Source organism: Micropterus dolomieu, linkage group LG08 (assembly GCF_021292245.1).
Source record: "Micropterus dolomieu isolate WLL.071019.BEF.003 ecotype Adirondacks linkage group LG08, ASM2129224v1, whole genome shotgun sequence".
NCBI classification, from domain to species: Eukaryota; Metazoa; Chordata; class Actinopteri; order Centrarchiformes; family Centrarchidae; genus Micropterus; species Micropterus dolomieu.
Genome location: NC_060157.1, coordinates 13,956,639 through 13,976,509, shown reverse-complemented (window position 1 = coordinate 13,976,509; position 19,871 = coordinate 13,956,639). Strand labels below are relative to the sequence as shown.

Genomic DNA, 19,871 nt, shown 5'->3' with positions numbered 1-19,871 from the left:
AAAATATCAGGCTCTTTAGCCGCTAACGCTAAATACTCCACTATGTTCACTCACCAGACATCTCAAGCTAGTCTTCCTATCTGGTTCTGGGCAGGTAGCTAGCATGCAGCTGATTTATCAGATCTTTTTGTTGTTGCTGAAAACAGGTGACTGGGCTAGAGGCTGATGAGAACAGTGAACCAAAACATTTAAGTTGTTGGCCATTAAACCTGCATTGCCCAATCATATTTCTTGGGCTTATCACTATTAGCACTGGTGGGAAGTAGCTAACTAAGCACACTGACTCCAATTTTCAGGCAATTCCCTTATTGTACTTACACTACTTCGCAGAGGCATATTATATTTTCATTTCACTACATTTATTTTACAGCTGTAGATACTAATTACCTTTCAGATTAAGATATTACATTAAACAACACGACGAGCTTATAAAATATACTTGTTCTTGGCTTGCAACCCTTTAAGAAAAGCAATGTCTGATCATTATCATGTTTCAAATGTCTATGAGTAGCTAGTAATTAAATCTTTTTGTTAATTTTCATTGGACTGAGCCTCTCCTTTCTCAAAATCTGAAAAAACGCAACAGTACCATTATCCAATATTTCACTAAAACAGCAAAGATTGCAGAAAAGTCCAAGAAGTTAATAGACTATAAACTTGTGTCACAGAACTTTGTTATTTCTTATTAATACCCCATTAATCATCTCATGACACCCCAGATTTATCTGGTTACCCATGTTTGGGCCCGACCTGGAGGTTGGGATAGACCTACAACTAAACAACCTAACCATATATGAAGTAGTTAAAACCAGACACACCTTATCCAACACTGTAACAGTAAAACACTGTTTATGCATGTCATAAATAATACTATACCACTCACAGGGGCCATTTTTCAGAACCAGTACTTTTACTGTTAATACTTTAAGTACATTTTGATGATAAGTAGGATTTTAAATAATGGGAATGCCATTAGTTTAGCAGGTATTTGGTGATAAATAGTGTTGGACACGAGTGGAATAAGCTTGAGCAATCACCAGAGTTATAACAACATGAATATTTGTACCAAATTTCATTGCAAATGTTTCAAATGTTGTTGAGACTTTCACTGAAAACCACAAATGTGAACCTCGTGGTCGTGCTAGAGGAAATGTCAGACAATCACCAAAGTCATAAAGACTCTCACCTGCAAACAATGAATGTCTTAGCAAATTCTGTGCCTATCCATCCATGGTTGACAGTATATTTTACTAAAATCCGTAAATGTCAACCTGCTGATGACACTAGAGGAAAAGTTAGGGGATCACCAAAGTTACCCTCTGGGGACCATGAATATATGTTTAAAATGTCATGGCAATCCATCCTCTTGTTGTTGAGATATTTCAGTCTGGACCATAGTGGTAGGCCAGCTGACATTGCCTCCCTAGAGCCGGAGCAAAAACATTGTACCATAAAGTACATTATTGAGTGTCACTGACACTATAAGACATTGTAGATAGGGTACATGTATTGTCTCTGACAGTAAAGGTCTTATTAATGGAAATGATATAGAGCCAAATTTCATCAGAGTTCATTGTTGTCTTTTAATGGACAAGTGTGACAGATAATAACAAGGGAAGCACTTACCACATGATACAATAAAGCTGGTAGGAAAAATGACACAAGCTGAACACCGAGGAAGAATAAAAAAACAAGGGGATGTTGTAGAAAAGTGGTCATGAGCAACAATATAAAATCATAAAATTCTTTGAATCATTGTGCCTGTCAACTCTTATAATATCCAGCTACTCACTGAAGCACATAACAACCCCAGAGAGACATTGAGCCAGAATATTGCCTCCATCATGCTGAATGGCTTCGATCAGGGAGTATCACTAAATGCTTTTTGTTTGTTTGTAATGAAATGTGATAGATCTATACATTTGATTAATGAGGCATTCTGCAATGTGCCCCATAGTGACTGAGACCAGAATCCTGTTGGACAGCTCAGACATCCAGCTGCTTCACACTGCTTTGAAAACACAGAAAAATGGCTGGTGCTCGTATTCCATGTAGAGGTATGATAAACAGCCTGTAGTCTGGTGTGCAGTGGTCCACATTTATTTTTGTCTTTTTTTGGGAAGCAGGCAGCCTTCCTCCTAAAAAAGACCTGCAGTATAGCATAGCCGGCTGGTGGACTGAATGCTGTGTGTGCTTCTCGAGAACATATTCCAAGCAAAGTGTCCACTTAGAATGAAATAAGGGTTTGTGTCGGGTTGGTGACACTGGGCCTCAACTGAGCTTGTGGTTGTTGCAGCGTCTGAAAGATGTGTATGTATCTGCCACAGCTGGATGCTTCCACTCCAGCCTGATGACTGTTTGACAGTTCGGTAATAGCCCCTGTTGACAGTCAAAGCAACCCTCCACTAGCAAAAGCAATTCAACGTGTGTTATTCAGAGTTAAACTCCCCTTTCACAGTAATTAGATTCTTGAATAAGATGATTTTGAATCCCTCGGAGCCCAGCCGAACAATTAATCTGGGAAGGAAAGTGCATGCTTTAATTGAAGCCTGATGGAGTGTTTTCCTTTGGAGAAGGGCATCTTTTAAAGCATCAAGGGCTCCTTCCTTTACATCTGGGTAATTTGTCAGAGCGGTTCAGGATAATTTGCAGACAGACTGAGCCATATAGACCTGCACCTTTCTGTGGAGCCTGGAAATGCTGATGTTATTTTCAAGTGTAATTGTTAGGATTATCTATTCATGTGTAAATGTTAAAACAAATGAAACATGCTGTGCTTTTAATACCTCGTGTTTTTTTTTTCTAAATACAGTGTTGAGGCCTCCCATTATCCGTAAAGTACTTGCTGTCACAAGGTTAAAATAAAATGCTGGATACCAAATGGCATCAGGATACTAACTTGACTCATTCTAACTCCGGCATGCTGCCTACACTGAGGCTGATTCCCTAAATCAGCAGTGTGCTTACGTAACAAGGGTCACCAGCGGACCCTCTGTGCAATAGAAAGCCCTTAATGAAATGCTCACATCATGTCCTCTAACCTGTCTGCTAATCATATCAGAAACAATAATTCCCAACCCAGCTGTGTGTTCTGTGTCAGAGAGCGGAACCAGATTAGAGGGATTTAAAAACACTGATATTGACAAAGTATCTGTTTTTTTATCCTCGTGGTAATCTCCTAACCTAACCTCATAACCTAGACCCACCTTTTAAACACCGTGTAACGTCTCTAGTACAGGGCCTCTGAAAAACAGCGGGTCATGAGAGACTCAAACGTGATACATGGTGTTACATCACACGGGCACATAACGTCATGTTACATAATCTTTTCTCAGGAATTTGAATCTTTCTTACCATAGTGAAAGCATTTTAAAACTTTGCAAAATATATCAAGTCAGGAGCAGTGTGATTAAAAAGAGCGGTGCATCACAATACAGTGCTCTCTTAGTCTAACAGATTTTTGCTTAATCCCTGAGAGTTTAATAGTGATGAAACTGCTGTCAAAAGAGCTAGCCTGTCCCAGTTTCATGCACGGCTGCCCATTTGATTTTAGATTTCCACTTTGTTTTTGTCTGTGAATTTAGATTCAGGTTGCACAACAAGTGAACAATATTAGTCTCCTCGGGCTTGCAAGGAGTTTCAATGAAGGATTTAGAAATAATCAAAGGCCCAACCTCTAACGACATGCTCTCATTTGTGAGATGTGTGGTTACTGATGTCTTCTCTTTGACATTATATGAAGGATTACATCTAATCCTACTCAGTCTTGATGAAATCCTTAGTCCCATCCATTGTGTGCCTTAATAGTATACTATAATCTCTAAACATTATGGATGTGTGGCCTTAAATAAATTGATTTGTTTCTTTTGAATCTACTCTTTGTTTCATCCGGTTTTAAACATCCCATCATCCCCGATCACCCATATGCTGTCTTTGGTCTTTTTTGTCATCGACGTAATGTTCCCATCCCACACACATATGTCCTTTCGTGGCAGTGCATGCAGGTCCATCTTCCACATCTTCTTTCATCTCTGGCGTTGCAGTGTGTAATTCTGTCAAAGCTATACAAAGTTATGCCCCCTCGGGGTTTGCGTCAGAGCTGCTTGAAGTATTTGTCACTTCAGTTCAAATTTTGTGGTTGTGTTTGTTCCGCAGTGTTCAAAGTGCTCAGCTGTGTTTGATCAAAGAGATGCTGTCTTTTGAAGAGCAGTCCAATTGCTGTTTGTTTTTGGTTTGTTGACACTCCTGATTTCTGTACTTCACTATTTGCCAGATAAGCAGAGCGCAGATAGAGAGAGTCATTGTTTTTCGCTGCCAGATTAATGCAACAGGTTTAAATGCGATATGTATATTTATGATGGATCACTGCGGGATGCGCCTCTGTTTTCTGCTAGATAAGGTTTTCAAATGTTTGCTGAAAGCTATGGCCTCTGCACACAAACATACATTGCTTGTCTTGCTATATCTTAATTCCTCTTTTATTATATGATATTAATGGGTTTGCTAAAATTGCCTTCAGGAGTTAGATAAAGTTTTAGGTGCTCCATATTTAAGCTACATTATACGTTACATTCTAAAAGATATGGGCTGTAAGTAAGCCATGCCGGTGCAGTGCAAGTGACTGTCTCCTCCACACTTAAATATGGAGCACCTTAACTCAACTAAGATACGCAGGCTGAACTTACTTCCTGCAGTCAGTTATAATCATAAACTTGCAGCGTTTTTCCGGGGCTTTTAATCCTTGTTAAACACTTTATGTGAAAAGTGAGTCAGATTGATTCTCTGATCCTGCGAGAAATATTCCCCCCTAGTCCTGTACCTGAGTACACAGAGAAGTTATTAGCTGATTTTTAGGGCTGATAATGGCTCTACTGTGATTTAGCAATGTCAGTACACTGAGGGTAATAAACCAAAGTTGAAACTTTCATTTTGGCTACTGGGCCAGATGACAGAGAAGAGCACAATTGGAACAGAGATATTGTTATATTGTTCAGGAGGCTTTTTAACTGCAGCCGGGAGTCAGGAAAGAGACATGATGGTCTTTTTTCCTTTTACAGCGTTAACACTCACTTCTGATTGCATATCGCTGCTAAATCCTGAGTAAGGAGTTTCTGATTTTACCCAGATGTCTTCTGTTTCCACCCCAAAAAAGGAAAAAGAAAGCATCAACTTGCAGGTGTCAGTTCTGCTCCGTCCTCGTGTATCATTGGCTCCATGAATGCTACATGCTTGTTAGTTTGGATTTTGGGCTGGTGTCTTGTAGAAGGGGAGAAAACGGAAGTTAGGTCGCTGGGGTCGTAGGTCGCAATGGGGATATGTGGAGGTTTGGGCTGTTTACAGCAGCTGCTGCGACATGGAGTCAGGTAGAGGTACATGAGGATGAAGACCATGGTCACCAAACAGCCCAGCAACGTGGTGTAGCCGGTGTTGAATGACTCGGCTGCAGGCAGCAGCACGGTCACATTCACCTCACGGGTTGCATTTCGTGCCTGTTTAATATCCACCGCTGTGCACACGTACAGACCTGAGTCATTGACCTTGGCTGCTTGGATCTCCAAGGTACCATTAGCAAACAGGGTCATTAGCATGTCATTTATGCTGGCCTGGGTTATGTACCCCTTGCTGGTGGAGAGCCATGTAAATGAAAGTTCTGTGCTACTCAGGGATGTTTGGCAGTCTAGACGCACTCTTTCCCCCTCTGAAACCACCACGCTGGAGAGGAGCACGGTCACTGGCTGTGAGACTGCTTTTTCCACCGTGCAGTTGTGGAAAAAACGGGTGTGTCGCAGGAACCGGATGGATGCTTGTGGATCCCCATAGATGGTGCAAGTGTGCTCATCCGTAAAGTCCTTCAGAGAGTCATAACCCCTCAGATCCCAGTGCCAGAACACACTGTACATGGAACAGTCACAGATCAGAGAGTTGTTGTGGAGGTACAACCCCCGCTGTACCAACCCCGGCAAAGCTTTCACGTCCTCCCATGGTATACGAGTCATACGATTCGACGAGAGGTCCAGCATGTTCAGGAAAGGATGACTGTGGTCTTGGATGGAGAAGAATGGGAAGTGTGTGATCTGGTTGAGGCTAAAGTAGGCCTTTTTTAAGCTGCTCAGACCGCTCAGCGTGCCGGCCTCCACCTGTGTGATCTTATTATTGAAGAGAAGCAGCTCCTCCAGCCTCCACAGCCCCTGGAAGTAGTGTTGCTCCACCACATGCAGCTTGTTAGAGGACAGGTCGAGGAGCCTGAGGCCGGAGGCATTGTGAAACGCACCATGGCCCAGGGAGCTGACCTGATTGTGGGCCATACGGAGGTTTTCCAGTCTGGGCATCCTCTTGAAGCCACCCGGACCCAGCCACGACAAATGGTTGTGGCTGAGGTCGAGGGTGACAGAGAAGGAGGGCAGGGAATGAGGTAGCTTGGCCAGACCACTGGAGCTACAACTCACTGTGTCAGATACACAGAGGCACATGGAGGGACAGGTCTCCTCAGAGCTACGGAGGAGACAGACCAGAACCAGGAGAGGGCCTGTATACAGTCCAGAGGTCATGCTTCTGAAAGTCAGATCCTTCAAAGTTTTAATCCGTCTGGCGCTCCCTGAATACTCTTTTCTATGTACACAGAAATAATACACATTGTTTTTGGTATAGAACACGACAAAACACAGAAAATATTCACCTGTGAGAAGTTTGAATTAGAGAATCTTGGCAATTAGTTTCTTTTAAAAAATGACAAAAATTATTAATCTGATTATCTAAATAGTTGCTAGTCAGTTTAAAGAATCAAGTGATTACTGAGACTCCAAATTTTTGTTGACTTAGTAGGAAACTTTTAAACACATTAAGAGAGCTTAGTGTTTAAAAGTCATACACTCCGAGGGAGATACTTCACCTTAAAAAGATGCTTCTTCTCAGTAAGTGTCAGGTGACGTGAAGTTGAACATTTTTTCTCATATCAGTTCAAACCGATTTCCCGCTGCTGACTTGTAAGTCTGTATGAATTTGAAGGCAGAAAGGGGAAAAGTTCATACCACTTCAAGACGAGTGAGCACTTTGGCTCACGTAGTTAATCCTATTCTCCACCCACCCCCCCCACCCCCACCCCCAAAAAGAAGGAAAAAACAGAAATCCAAAGAAAACTGCTTAGCGACAACATGAGACTCCAACTTTCCTGCGCCTTTTCTCTTTCAAAGTTGTGTCCCATCAATGAATACCCACAACACTGCTGTCTAATCCTTATCTTCTTCTCAGATCCTCCTCCCGAGGCGCTCGAGGAATAATGCTTTTCCCTTTCTCCTCAGCCAAATTTAAGGTCCCCCCAACCGGCTTCCTCCTCATCCCAAATGAGAGTGCCGCTCAACAAACATCCTCCAGTGCTTTTGCAGTGTATAGCAAACAGCACAGAGCTCACTTAATCTCCCACAATCCCCTCCTCCCTCTCTGTGTCATTTAGAGACCAGCCTTGTATCTCCCTCTCTCATCATTCAGTAATGGTGCTGGTGGCTGCCCTTGCCGCTCTCTTTCTTCTTTTTCTTTCTTTCACCCTCTTGCAAAAACATCAGCTTTCTCACAATATTCTATTAATATTCTATTCCATTAAATGTTTAGGGTTTAGCTTACTGACAGATTTGTGGCACTTTTCTCATGAATGTTACATGTGATATGTGGTAACCTTTCCACTAATAATCCCAGAGGACTGAAACTTAGCCTTCCCTATATTGTATATCATTTTTGTGGTCGGTATTCTTATTGTGTTGTTTTTGTGAGTCCCTGAATTTTGCACATCCTGTCCGTCCCTTTTCATCTCTCTGCGTATTTTGTCAGCTTCTGTGCTGAAAGCCCTTCTGACTGTGCAGGTCCGTTCTTACCTGCGCGCCGCCATACCTTGTCATTTCTATGTCAGTGGTTTTGAGCTGATGGATATGGCCTGCCCCCTGCCCCGCACACGCACACACATTCACGCACAATTCTCTCTCTCTAAGTGCCTTAATCAGTACATCCCCTCCTTTCTTCCCGAGCCCCTGACATCCCTCCTTCCCCTTGGCTGTGGGTTTGACTGGATATATGCTGTCCAGGCTGCTTGGTCATGGTGGTCCTGACAGCTCCGATTTCTGTCACAGTGAATTAGCTTTGCCTCCCAGCAGCCACCTCCTCACTGCTACCCCCAACCCTCCACCCCCTCCCTATAAGTGCTTGGGGCTTTGACAGACTCCCACTCACTCACTCTGCGGAGGCACATAGCCGATTCCCCGTGGATTCAGGCTCGCTGGATGGGGTTCACTTCTCTAAAGGTGGGCTAAAAGGAGCAGATGCAAAGTCCACAGGATGCAGGAAAATGAAGGGGAATGTGATGTGGAAGGCTTCAGTCTGAGATCAGTTTAGAATATTCCTCCTCAGTGTTTAAGTATAGGATTAAGGGTAAAGAAAACACATTTGGATGTATTTGTGTTGAAATGAACAAGCTATCACCATCTTTGGCATTGTGGCATTGCACACAATCTTGTCCCAAGGCTAGTCATCAGCTTGGCTGGAACATGTAAGAAATATATACGCCCACACATGTACATTTGAGATATGTTAGAAAATGATTCTAAACAGGCCCTCCTTGTAGGTGTAGGTGGCTTATATCATGGCTCAAATGGCCTCACAGTAATTTGTGTTTTCCTTCTGTAAAGAAAACCTTCGTCCAAATAGCCTTTTAAATATTCATGTTTCATTGATTGTTTTAAGGCATTATGTAACACTCCTGTTCCAATCATGTATGTAGTGTTTCTAAGTCCCCAATTGTAAATGGATCACATAAGACCTATAAACCAGCGTGTTCATCTGCATAAGCTGGTAATGATTCATGGTGTGCAGAGAAGAATATGAGCATATGAGGCAGTTAAATAATGTGTATCATCATGCCAGCATGATGTCAGTGGCTGCATTTGTTTTTAGCTACAGTATAATTGTGCAGGGGAACATGCTCTTTTTCAGGCTGGCCTTGTTTTGCTGCTGTTGACATAACTTGAACATTTTGGTGCCTCATTATTTTCGGTATTGACTTTCATTCTGTAAAGGATCCGTCCTTTTCGAGTGCTATCATTTGTCTTCGTCCCCTGAGATTAATTCAATCAAAGCATGAACAGGTAAACAATACAATGAGATATTGAGTTTCTGAGCTTGACGTATCCACTTAAATTGTAAGACAATTATCTTTTGCATTTTTTCCTGCTGATTGCGTCTCATTATACAGTAATAATCTGTGTCGTTTCAACAGAATAAGGTCCTCTGGAATTATTAACACCTTCTTAATCCACTCATTTGTGATTGAAAATCTTTCTGTGAATCTCTATTTGTTTCTTCATGTTCCTGTATGTGTTGTCAAACTGGACAGAGTGGCTCCAGCCTGCTGTTCTGTAAAATCCTTAATCTAATCAGTATCTTTCTATAAAGCTGCTTTGCAAATCCCGCCTTCTTCTTCCCATGTATTTGACTCAGCGTATGCAAAAAAAAAAAAGTCCTGTCAAATCAGCCAGGTTCAGGGTGGACCTCGAAGCTTAAACCCTGACCCTGATACACCCTGCCCCCAGCAGAAAGTGATTTTCTCTTTAACATCTGCCGCAGTGGAGAAAGAGGGAAAAAAAGAAACACAACAGCACAGGGAAATGTCTGCTCTTATCTTGCCCTTGAGAAGCAGTGAAGCTCACAAAGAGTCGATAATATAAAGCTATATATTCTCAGATGCAAGGAGAATATTTTTCTGGAACATTAAATCACTGGAATATAGTAATACAGAAATGTATTTAAGACGTCTTTATTTATATAGTATTCTTCCTCAATACTTGGCTCATAACTTGACAAAGAGTCTTGACAATACCCAAACTGACTTAAAACCAACTAGCTGCGTTATATTTTTCTTCAGTAGCATACTGTAATGTGATTTGAAAGACCAATTGAAACGTAAGACAGATAAATAAACAATAGCAAACTCCAAGTTTAATTATTGAATAAATATTTGCATAAGTGACAAGGCAGGATGAGACACAAGAGCAACCCTGACTGCCACATCAATGCACTGAAATATCCAACATTACTAAATGCAAAACCGGCAGCTGAAGGGTTTCATAGCCTCTGTGTGTCAATTATGAGCCCTTGACTTGGACCTGAACACACACACCTTTGTTCAGTATTTATTCTGCCTTTCAACAGCTTTTTGTTAGCATGGCTGACTGCCAGACTCTCAAATATGAATGAGTCAGTGCCTGGATAAAGATTCGGAGTATTGAGTTTTATTTCTTTTCTCTCCCCGGGTGAATCTGAAGTCTAGATGAGCTCTCTGTTGAAAAGGAGTTTCAGACAGTGCGAGATTGTTTGCTTGTCACAAGGAGCTGCTCAGCCGCTCCATATGCTCTGTATTCATAGTGATTGCAGTGTATTATTTGAGAATGTCTTACTCAAACCCCCCCAAAACCCGGTGAGATAGTGGTTTTATGTGTTGCATAATGGGAGACGCGCACATACAGTGTGCTCTTAGACAACATGAATGTAGCTTCAATCCACTCAACCCATCTGGTGGATGTAGTGTACCGTAAGTGTGAAGAGACAAGCACACCATCTAGTGGTTTAAGAGTCAACTAGAATGGTGAAACATCCAATGCTCTCTTTCCGTTCCCCTGTGACTATAACTGGTGCTACATAAAACAAATACATTTAAAGACAAACTTTAACTTATAGATTAAAAATGATGGAGAACCCTTTAAAAAACCCTATTATGAAACTTAAATACATAGTAGACATAACTGCATAGTCAGAACTGAAGGCTATCAGTACACACTCTTAAAGGAATAGTTCTTCATTTTGAAAAATATGCTTTAAAAAATCTGATCATATATCGGCCCATGGTGTATCTATTTTTTAAAACATAAACACATAATGTGAACCAACACTGTTGACACGGATCTCTTTGGTTACTTTTTTTGTTGTTGTTTTTTTTTTAATTGTGACATAAATACATTTTACACTTTTTGCATTTGTAAAGTCAACGTGCCTGTTCTCTCTGGTGGATAGACTAATGGAGACACTAATTCTTAATCACCTGAAATCCACTTTAGCATATTTATACTGCAATTTGTTGTTATCACCTGACACAGACATATCAGCAATACGCAAATTATTTCATATTATTTTATCTTATTGGCTTAGCTCTAGTCTGTATAACAAAATCTGCCTACCAGCTCCTCAATCGTATAACACTGTATCATGTTTGTTTAAGCCATACAAAACCCAAAGTGTAAAAAATGACATGTTGTGGTTTTGTTTGAGTTGCTTGCTGGACTGCTGAAGTGCCTTAAGAATTTCTTGTTTGGGTACACTTGTGATTTTAAACAGAGGACAAATAACATAATAATTAGTGAGCTAGTAAAGAGGTGTTAGTAGGCAGATTTATTTTACCTTTAAACCCTGCTTCCAGTCTTTATGCTAAGCTAAGCTAACCGGCTGCTATCTGTGGCTTCATATTTAATAGACAGATATGAGAGTGGTGTCGATCTTCTCATCTAACTCTCAAGAAGGTGAACAAACGTATTTCCCAAAATGTCTTATTATTCATCCCTCGATTATTTCATTGATTACATTCGTGATAACGTTGACAGTCCCTTGTTCAGGTTTTCAAATCCACCTGATTCACACTGTGTACAGTGGGCACAGACCAGAACCAATTCATTGTAAAATCTTATGTGCTCAGATGTGCAGATGTTTAGCTGCGGCGCCGTCTACCCATGAGCACAGCAAGCTGGCATAACTCTTGATTATAATGCAAACCCACATCTTCCTGCGTGTCAGTACACAGAGAGCAGCGTGCGGAAAAGAGGGCTCTGGGTATGAACGGTACCCATCTCCTCGGCCTCCATCATCTGCGCTGATAGTGAACGGATTTCAATTAGGACTCACAGGAGTTAATATGATTGCTTGCTGTTTACCCTTTCTTGCTTCCTTTCATGGAAACCAATTATGCGCGGGTAGCACGAGTACTGGACGCTGCTAATGGCTCTGCTTCTCCCTTTGTGTTCACATTACTGAAGGATATGGGTTGTGAAATGAGATCACTACTGACTACTGTGCTATCAGTGATTGTGCTATAAAACATTATGGGCCAGAACATAGTAAATTGTGTGACGTGACTGTGGGGTGTCAGGCTGTCTGCTCTTCCCCTGCTCTTTGATCTGTTATCCTCTCATCTCCTTCCTCTTCTTTTCCCCATATTTGTGCTCTCATGTTACTCTCTTCTGGTCTCATTTCTCCTCTTATTTGCTCATCCACTTAACTGTCCTTTTCCTCCTCCCCTTTGCTTTTTGTCTCCGCTCCTCTCCTCTTATACTCCTCTCCTTTGGTTTATCCTCTTAATTCTTATCTTCCCAGATCACTTTTTTACATCTCTCCTCTCCACCTTTCATCTCCCGCCCTGTGGTTATAAACACAGACAGGGCATGAGGCAAACCTCTAGCCATTTCTCCTTCCAGATTAATTTTGGTAGATTGACATATTTTAAAAAATCCATTATGTTCTAATCAATAAGGATTAATGCACATAATATAGGGGTTTTATATAAACCACGGCCTTAAAATTAATCATTATCTTATTACTCAGGGAATCTGTTGCCCCTATATCATCTGAAATGCATGATCGCATATCTGCATGACCTCATGCATGGCCATGAATGCAGGCAATTGGTTTTACCTCTGCTGTGCAGCTCTGTAAAGAACACGTAAAGTTGAGAGAATCAGCGAATATGACAGGAAGTAGCTGATGTTGGATGATTTATACATGATTTAAACATTATTAAAAAAATCGAAAGCACGTAGAGAAACATCATAGACATACAGAGAGTGTCATCTTTCAAAGATGGTAGATGAAAACAGCTTTGTCTTATTCGGGGCAAGTTTATCTGACTGCACTCCACAGTTGAGATAGTGTGATGGATCCTGCAGCCAGCTGTCTTCGCCACCTGAGCCACGTCGCCGTGTCGCTGCTCTCTGCTCAGACAGACAGTCGGGGACATGAGGGGTGATGAGCAGTTAGCAGTTCCATCAAGGATCTCCGGGGCCATCCGTGGAAAATGAAACCATCTCTGAACAGGTAACTCAATTTAACTCGTGGCCGCCTTCTCTGGAGCTACAAGCACAAATACTTTCCCAGCTGATGAGATGAGGTAACAGAGCATGGCCGGAGTCACTGAGTGCAACAGGAGAGGCCCGCTCCTCCCAAATTGCCTGGACATGGTCAAGGGAGGCTTTTCCACCACTTTTACACATGGAGAAGCGGAGACTGAAGAGTAGAAAGGTTCTGGGTTTTCTCTCCTTCCTTTTCAATCAATAAAATAGACTGGCTTTAATCATGGAGCTATTGAGTGCTGAAGCTAGCAAAATGGAGAGTTGGTCTTCTGGAACCATTCCCAACTTTGCCCCTCGCTTCAAAGGCATTTGCCTGCACAGGAGGGAAAAAACTATATTTGGACTGAATCTGTAGCAAAGCCGATCAGGTGCCAAAACTTTCTAAATATATATTTTCAATTCCATTTTGTGTTCCACGTGTGGAAACGTATTGTCTAAAAAGAGCACCTGTCGGTTTTACTTTTCGCCCCGTGGTGGAAGAAGAACTTATATCCTGTACTTACATCAAAGTAGCAATACAGAAATGTAAAATTACTCCATTACTAGTAAAAGCCCTGCATTTAAAATCCTGCATTAGTAAAAGTATAATCAGCAAAAAAAGTAAATATTCTCTTCCTCTGTAACTGATATATAATTATATATTACATTATTAGATTGTTCATACCAATGCATCAACCTGCAAGTAGCATTACATAACTTTTTATCTAATCTTTGCTTTTTTGTCAAATATTGGATAATTTCACATTGTTGGGCCTCAAAAAATTATTCAAATGAAACCATCTGAGAAGTTTAAAGGAGAAATCTCTCTTTGGTTAAAATGCTAATATATATCTGAAATGTGACAAGGGGGCCCCAACTGTGCACTGCTTTTTTGTAAGGCGTCACAAGACAAAAAGATTGGGAACCATTGGGATTAATCTCTAATCAATGTATCTTTTAAGCACTCATTCATTTTTTATGTAAAAAATGTTTTAAATGTATCTTCATTTGTAAAGAACCTCGTAACTATAGCTGTCTGCTGTAGTGTATTAAAAAGTGCAATATTTCCCTCTGAAATGTAATGTAGTAGAAGTATAAAATGGAAATACTCAAGTAAAGTACATGTACCCCAAAATGGTACTTAAGTACCCTCAGCAGCATTTAATTAGGAATCAGAAATGGGTTAAGTTACATGTATGGGTCACATTAACAATGAAATGGATCTTCACATTTTGACAATTATTATATATAGTGTAGCTCCACAGAGAAGGAGGTGTCACTCTCACACCACTCATTAGAAATCACTCTTATTAGACCATTTCATTATTGTTCTCCAGTTAAATTATATAACGATCACGTTGACCTTCCACAATCCTGCTTAGTAGTCTGAGTTGGTGCTTTCACGCAAGTCATGAAGTTTAATGAGTACAATTTAATATGTGGCTCAATAATGCTATCTTCTTACTCCATTATTAATTACAATAAAAAAGTTATCTCTGTTAATTATTGCTAATGTGTTACAATGAAAATGCCAATGTGGCTTGAAAGCCTCGAGATATTTCAGCTGGATTGATGTATTGTTCGCTTCTGGAAGAACTAAAAATGTCTGCTGTTAAGGTCAGCCGCAACAGCAGATAGACATGGTCTTAGATGTAGTATGCTGTCTTTCAGTAAAATCTGTATGACTCCATTAGAACCCATTAGATGAAACTTTAATGTTCCCTGTGGGCAAATAGGGCCATTACACCTTCATGTAAGGGAGAAGCTCTGAACATATAGCATGTACTGGCACCCTGCATTGACTATAAAGGAGCAGGGGTTGTAATGGGGGGGAAAAAATCCTAATGGTGAAGTCCAAGTTCAAGCCTCTGTCACATTAGCATCTTTCCTGCTAAAGTGTCCTTGAGCAGGATCCTGCATCCCTACCAGCGCCAGATCTGCTGTTCTCTAGCTGAATCTGTAGATATTGGAGCCGTAGAATAAACACAACAAGTGACACGCTTGTGTTAAACACCTGCAGTGATGCTCATTGATTATTCACTAATGCAGACACTAATTCTAGTTGAAAACAAAATGCAAAGGATAAATGATGTGGTGCCGCCGGTTCTAAAACTGAGCGCAGCAGCCGTATATCATGCCTCTTTCTGTCGGCCGCATGCTGTGAAAGTGAAGCAGAAGAAGAAAAAGAGAATGGGGGGGATGGGGGAGGGGGCACAAAAACAGGATTGAGTGAGACTGATCGTAGCCTGCAGAGGGCAACCATTAAGCTCACCAAATATCATTTTCAGATTTTCAATAAGGTTGCAGCCATCAGATAGTGAATGCAGACAGTGTTGCTACTTCTACTATAGCTGCACCAGGTGCAACATGTTTTTGCAATTCAATCTGGCTGCAAGGCCACGAGGAGGCTTTACTTATTGCTTAGATCCCGGAACAAATCATAAGCCCAGCAAATATCAGGGGCTGTGCTGCCTGGGGAGTGGCTGAAGGCTCAGGGGCTTGGATGTGCACTGTTGTTTGAGTGATTACACAATGATTACCACCCGCTGCGTACTGTTGTGCTATGTGTACACCTCGGTACAAGGGCACTTGGGGGATTTACAGTGTTCTTCATTATCAAAATTTAAATTGCTTTGCTGATAAAGTCTATCCAAAATGAAACCATATTCCAATAGATTACACCCCCCACCATACCACCACCCCACAAAGCCCCAACACTCATCACAGGCCAAAACTAATGAGAGATAAGAAACTGGAGATAAGGGAATTTGGGCTTGCGGGTTGTTCTTTTGCTTTATTGTATACTAAGCGCTAAAGTAGCAGAAAGGTTATAAAAGACTAAATAGTCTCCATAAGCCAGCGCATATCAACAGAGAGAGCGTTGGTTGGTTTGGATAAAATAAGCGGAGGGGTACCAAAGAATAAAAGTGGGAGCCCATCTGTCAGTGCAGTCTGGCTGAAGTTGGCCCTCGCCTCTCTGTTTTGATTATTTCCTTATCTCTCTCTTACTGGCTGGCGGTGAGTAACAGTGACCCGCTGGATTGCTTCCTAGACCATATTTCTTGGTCTGACTCTGGCATCGCAATCCAGTCCTAAATGGATTCATTCTCAAGGCTTAAAATCCCATAAAGCAGCAAAAGAATGACTTAACATATAAGAAAACTTGATAAAATAAACTGCCATGTTGAAGTAGCTAACATGCAGCCATGAGGAGGCTAAATGTGAATGGGTTGAAGAATGAATATTGAAGCATCAAATGTTGTGTATTTAACCAAAACTTAAATGGAAAATAAAAACACACACTTGACACCCAGGGCTGGTTTCACAGAGGTAGACGTTGACTATGGCTTAGATCAAACTAATAGTCAGATTTCAGATAGATGTCTAGACACATCTGTTGCACAAAGCTGTTTAGTAACTAAAAAACATGTCTAACTGACCAACTGCATCATACTACTCCCAATAAGAATTCAACAGTTACAAGGGCAACAACAGTTGAGGTATGTAGCAGAGATGAGCTGCTGTGGCTTCTTAATGTGGCAGGGCTCAGTACTCCTACTAACTCTTCAGTCAGTTCTTACTGCAGTCTCTGAAAACTCTTTTCCTTCTCATTACTCGCTCCACAACATTTTTAGTAAACCACAAATTATGAGCCACGTTTTAATCTTTTTTATTGTCATTTGGAGCCACTGGTCAGCAGGTGTCACTGATTGTTACCATGGAAACACTGGTCAGCAGGTGTCACTGATTGTTACCATGGAAACACTGGTCAGCAGATGTCAGTTATGTTACCATGGAAACATGGCTCCTAGGTCTGAGTTAACCTGGGGGTAGCGTGGCTAACTTTTACTTTACTCGCATGAAAACTGTCTTAACTGAAAAAATAAAGACCTAACTAACTCTACACACTGTCTGTAATATCTTAGTGAAACCAGCCACGGAACTTTAAAGCCATTGTGTTTAAAAGTTCAAACTTTCTGTCTTTGGCACCCCTCACCGGTACTAGCAAAAAAGACTACGACAGACTGCCCCCCAACACCAGGCTGCAACTTACAGCCTCATCTAATTTTACTACAAACATGAAATGATGCCTTAAAGGTCCAGTGTGTAATATTTAGGAGGATCTATTGACAGAAATGCAATATAATATACGTAACTATGTATTGGTATATAAAGACCTTACATAATGAACCGTTATGTTTTTATTAACTTAGAATGAGCCATTTCTATCTACATACTCCGCGGGTTGCCGTGCATTGAAGTCGCCATGTTAGGCCGCCATGTTTCTACAGTGGCCCAAAAGGACCAACTGCTCTACAGAGCGTGTTTCGTTACTATGTTGAATACATATGAAGAAGAAGGAAGAAGAAGAAGAAGTAGTAGTAGTAGTAGCTGTAGGCTTCTGGTTTATTACAAGTAAGAAGAGAAGTAAAATTTAGATGAATGGGGAACCAGACGTATTGTTTAGTACAAGAGACGACAGAGCGTCGGCCACCGTAGCTTCTCCTATGCTCTTGGAAAGGGAGGGGTGAGCAGGGACTAAGTCATTGGATGCAATTCACAACCCTCACCACTAGATGCCACTAAAACAGTGTACCTTTAAGAATAATTGGATGTTACTAATATTTAAAAATATATGGTGTTATTATCACCAAAATCTACAAAAATTATTACGCATTATGAAATATTAACAACTATAAGTGAAAGGCTTAAACAAATCACACTTTTTATACAGTTTACATATATTATTGTTATCATATATTACAAATAACAGCTTCAATCATCTTATGTTGTCTTTGCAACAAGCAGTTTGTTTGGATACTTGCACAGTGCATACTATGTACATCACTGCATGACTATCAAAGATTGTACATCTCTTAATCACATTGCACACACGTGACACTCGCAGCATTTGCCAAACAATCACTCTTTGCCTTGTTACTCTACTGCTGTGATTTTTCTCTGCCCGGATTATGTGCTGTCCAAGTAAACAGTGTCTTTGAAGTATTCCCCCATTGTTAATAGCCATGGCACCTTTAATGATGAGGCAACAGACAAGGCCTGGGAGAAATATTAGCTCAGCAAGGTCATAGTCGACAAGGTCCCATCTGTCTCTGTGCAGCCTCGGTGGATCCCAGGCCCTTACATTACTGTGGCCCCGGGGCAGAGAAAATGGATCATCAATCTGATTTAGAGAGAGACTGGCCAATGCTGTCATTTCCAAGCAGAATAACACTAGTTTCTTCTCCCGTCACATTTCTTAGTTAAATTCATAATGGCTAGTGATGTTGAACTGTCTCCTGTCCATGGCATGCAGATGCAGCAACTAGGAGCTTCCTTAAACGTTGCTACAGTCATCTTTTATTTTGTTACTTTTTCACCTTTATCACTGACAGAAGTATAATTATGATTACTTATGACCGAAATACACATCGACATCGGAAAACAAAGTGCAAGGATCAGAGAATGCAGTGGACCTTGAGACGATCACTGCTCACGGCATCTCCCGTCCAGACAACCAGACCAGCCGAACCAAACCATAAGTGATGTGATTGAACCACGAAGAAAGAAAAGCGACAAGTAGTTACTAACTAAATATTAAGTGATATCTGAACTGCAGTGCCCCATTGATTTCAATGGCAAAAATCTGCAATTAGTTATTAGTAACTAAAAAATAGTTACTAGTAACTAATGGAATAGTTAATAGTAACTAACTAAAAATGAAGGACTAGTATCTAATGATTTGATACTAATACTTAATTTTACTAGTAACGGTTGATTAGATTCTAATCAATTGTTACTAGTAAAATGGAAATAGTTAGTAGTAGCTAATGGAATAACAACTAATAACTAATAAATAAGTACTAGTAGCTTTTAAATAGCAACTAGTAAGTTTTTAAGAAATAAATGTTTAAGTATCTGGCCCAGAAATGATACTTATCTTATATGTATTCTATGATATTTGAGAGGTTGTCATTTCCTGGAAAACCTTCTTTAAAAATGTTGATGACTCACCTTGCACTCGGGGGCATGTCTTCATTTAACATTCAATAAAAGGCTTTCTCAATTGTTGAGACTACTGGAGCATAGTGTTTCTTTGGGCCAACCGGACCTCACTCATTACTGTACAAAGACTTGGGTCAAACTGGATCATATTTTATGGAGAAAATATATTCAGTTTTTTCCCCTGATGTCCACCAGCTGCTCTGCCTCAATTCTCTGTGATGTACAGCGTTTTCTGATGGACAGATAGCTTTACTTTCTGCTGAAGTAACCGCTAACTGCAGCAAACTAGCTGCCATTATCTAAGTAGCTCAGTTAGCCGTGCAACTAGTGGTCATATTAAGGCTCGGGCAGACTACATGTCTTGGTGTCTTGTGACGGGAGTCTAGAAGTTGTTGTGGCGTTCACACTACGTGACTGATAGTGACAGGGTGTCACACACTACAGGAGCTGACAGTGGCTTTGCCACCCGACGCTGGTCTCTAAACCACGTGAAACGGGAAATGGCGTGAATCTACACATAAAACAGCTGTTGTTTGTTATTATAAAGATAGCAATTATAAAGACAAAGAAGCTGGAGCTGGAGTTGAGTAAAAAGGGTTTTGCGGTGAAAATGTAGCTGCCTGTTCAGCCAGCTGCCTGCTCTCATTGACTGGATGTGGATGTCGAATCGGCCGACTCCTCCAGATATTTGGCATGCTAGATATCTGGCGGATGTCAGCGATGTGTTGGAAATGT

The 19,871-nt window shown here is 40.9% G+C and overlaps 2 protein-coding genes across 10 annotated transcripts in view; one reads left to right on the top strand and one right to left on the bottom strand.

Moving 5' to 3' along the window:
• LOC123975558 (metabotropic glutamate receptor 7-like) overlaps positions 1-19,871 on the top strand; it is a 100,950-nt gene that overhangs the window by 778 nt on the left and 80,301 nt on the right. The window contains exon 2 of the mRNA XM_046057129.1: positions 1,958-2,057. The gene's annotated coding sequence lies outside the window, so the exon portion shown is untranslated. The remainder of the gene's footprint in view (positions 1-1,957; positions 2,058-19,871) is intronic.
• The window catches only part of LOC123975559 (amphoterin-induced protein 3-like), a 104,815-nt gene continuing 90,109 nt past the window's right edge, over positions 5,166-19,871 (bottom strand). For all 9 annotated transcript variants that reach the window (XM_046057132.1, XM_046057137.1, XM_046057130.1 and 6 more), the window contains 2 exons: positions 6,890-6,989; positions 5,166-6,609 (listed from right to left, as the gene is read on the bottom strand). In XM_046057132.1, coding sequence (XP_045913088.1) covers positions 5,166-6,548 — 1,383 coding nt within the window. In that variant the 5' untranslated portion in view covers positions 6,549-6,609; positions 6,890-6,989. The remainder of the gene's footprint in view (positions 6,610-6,889; positions 6,990-19,871) is intronic.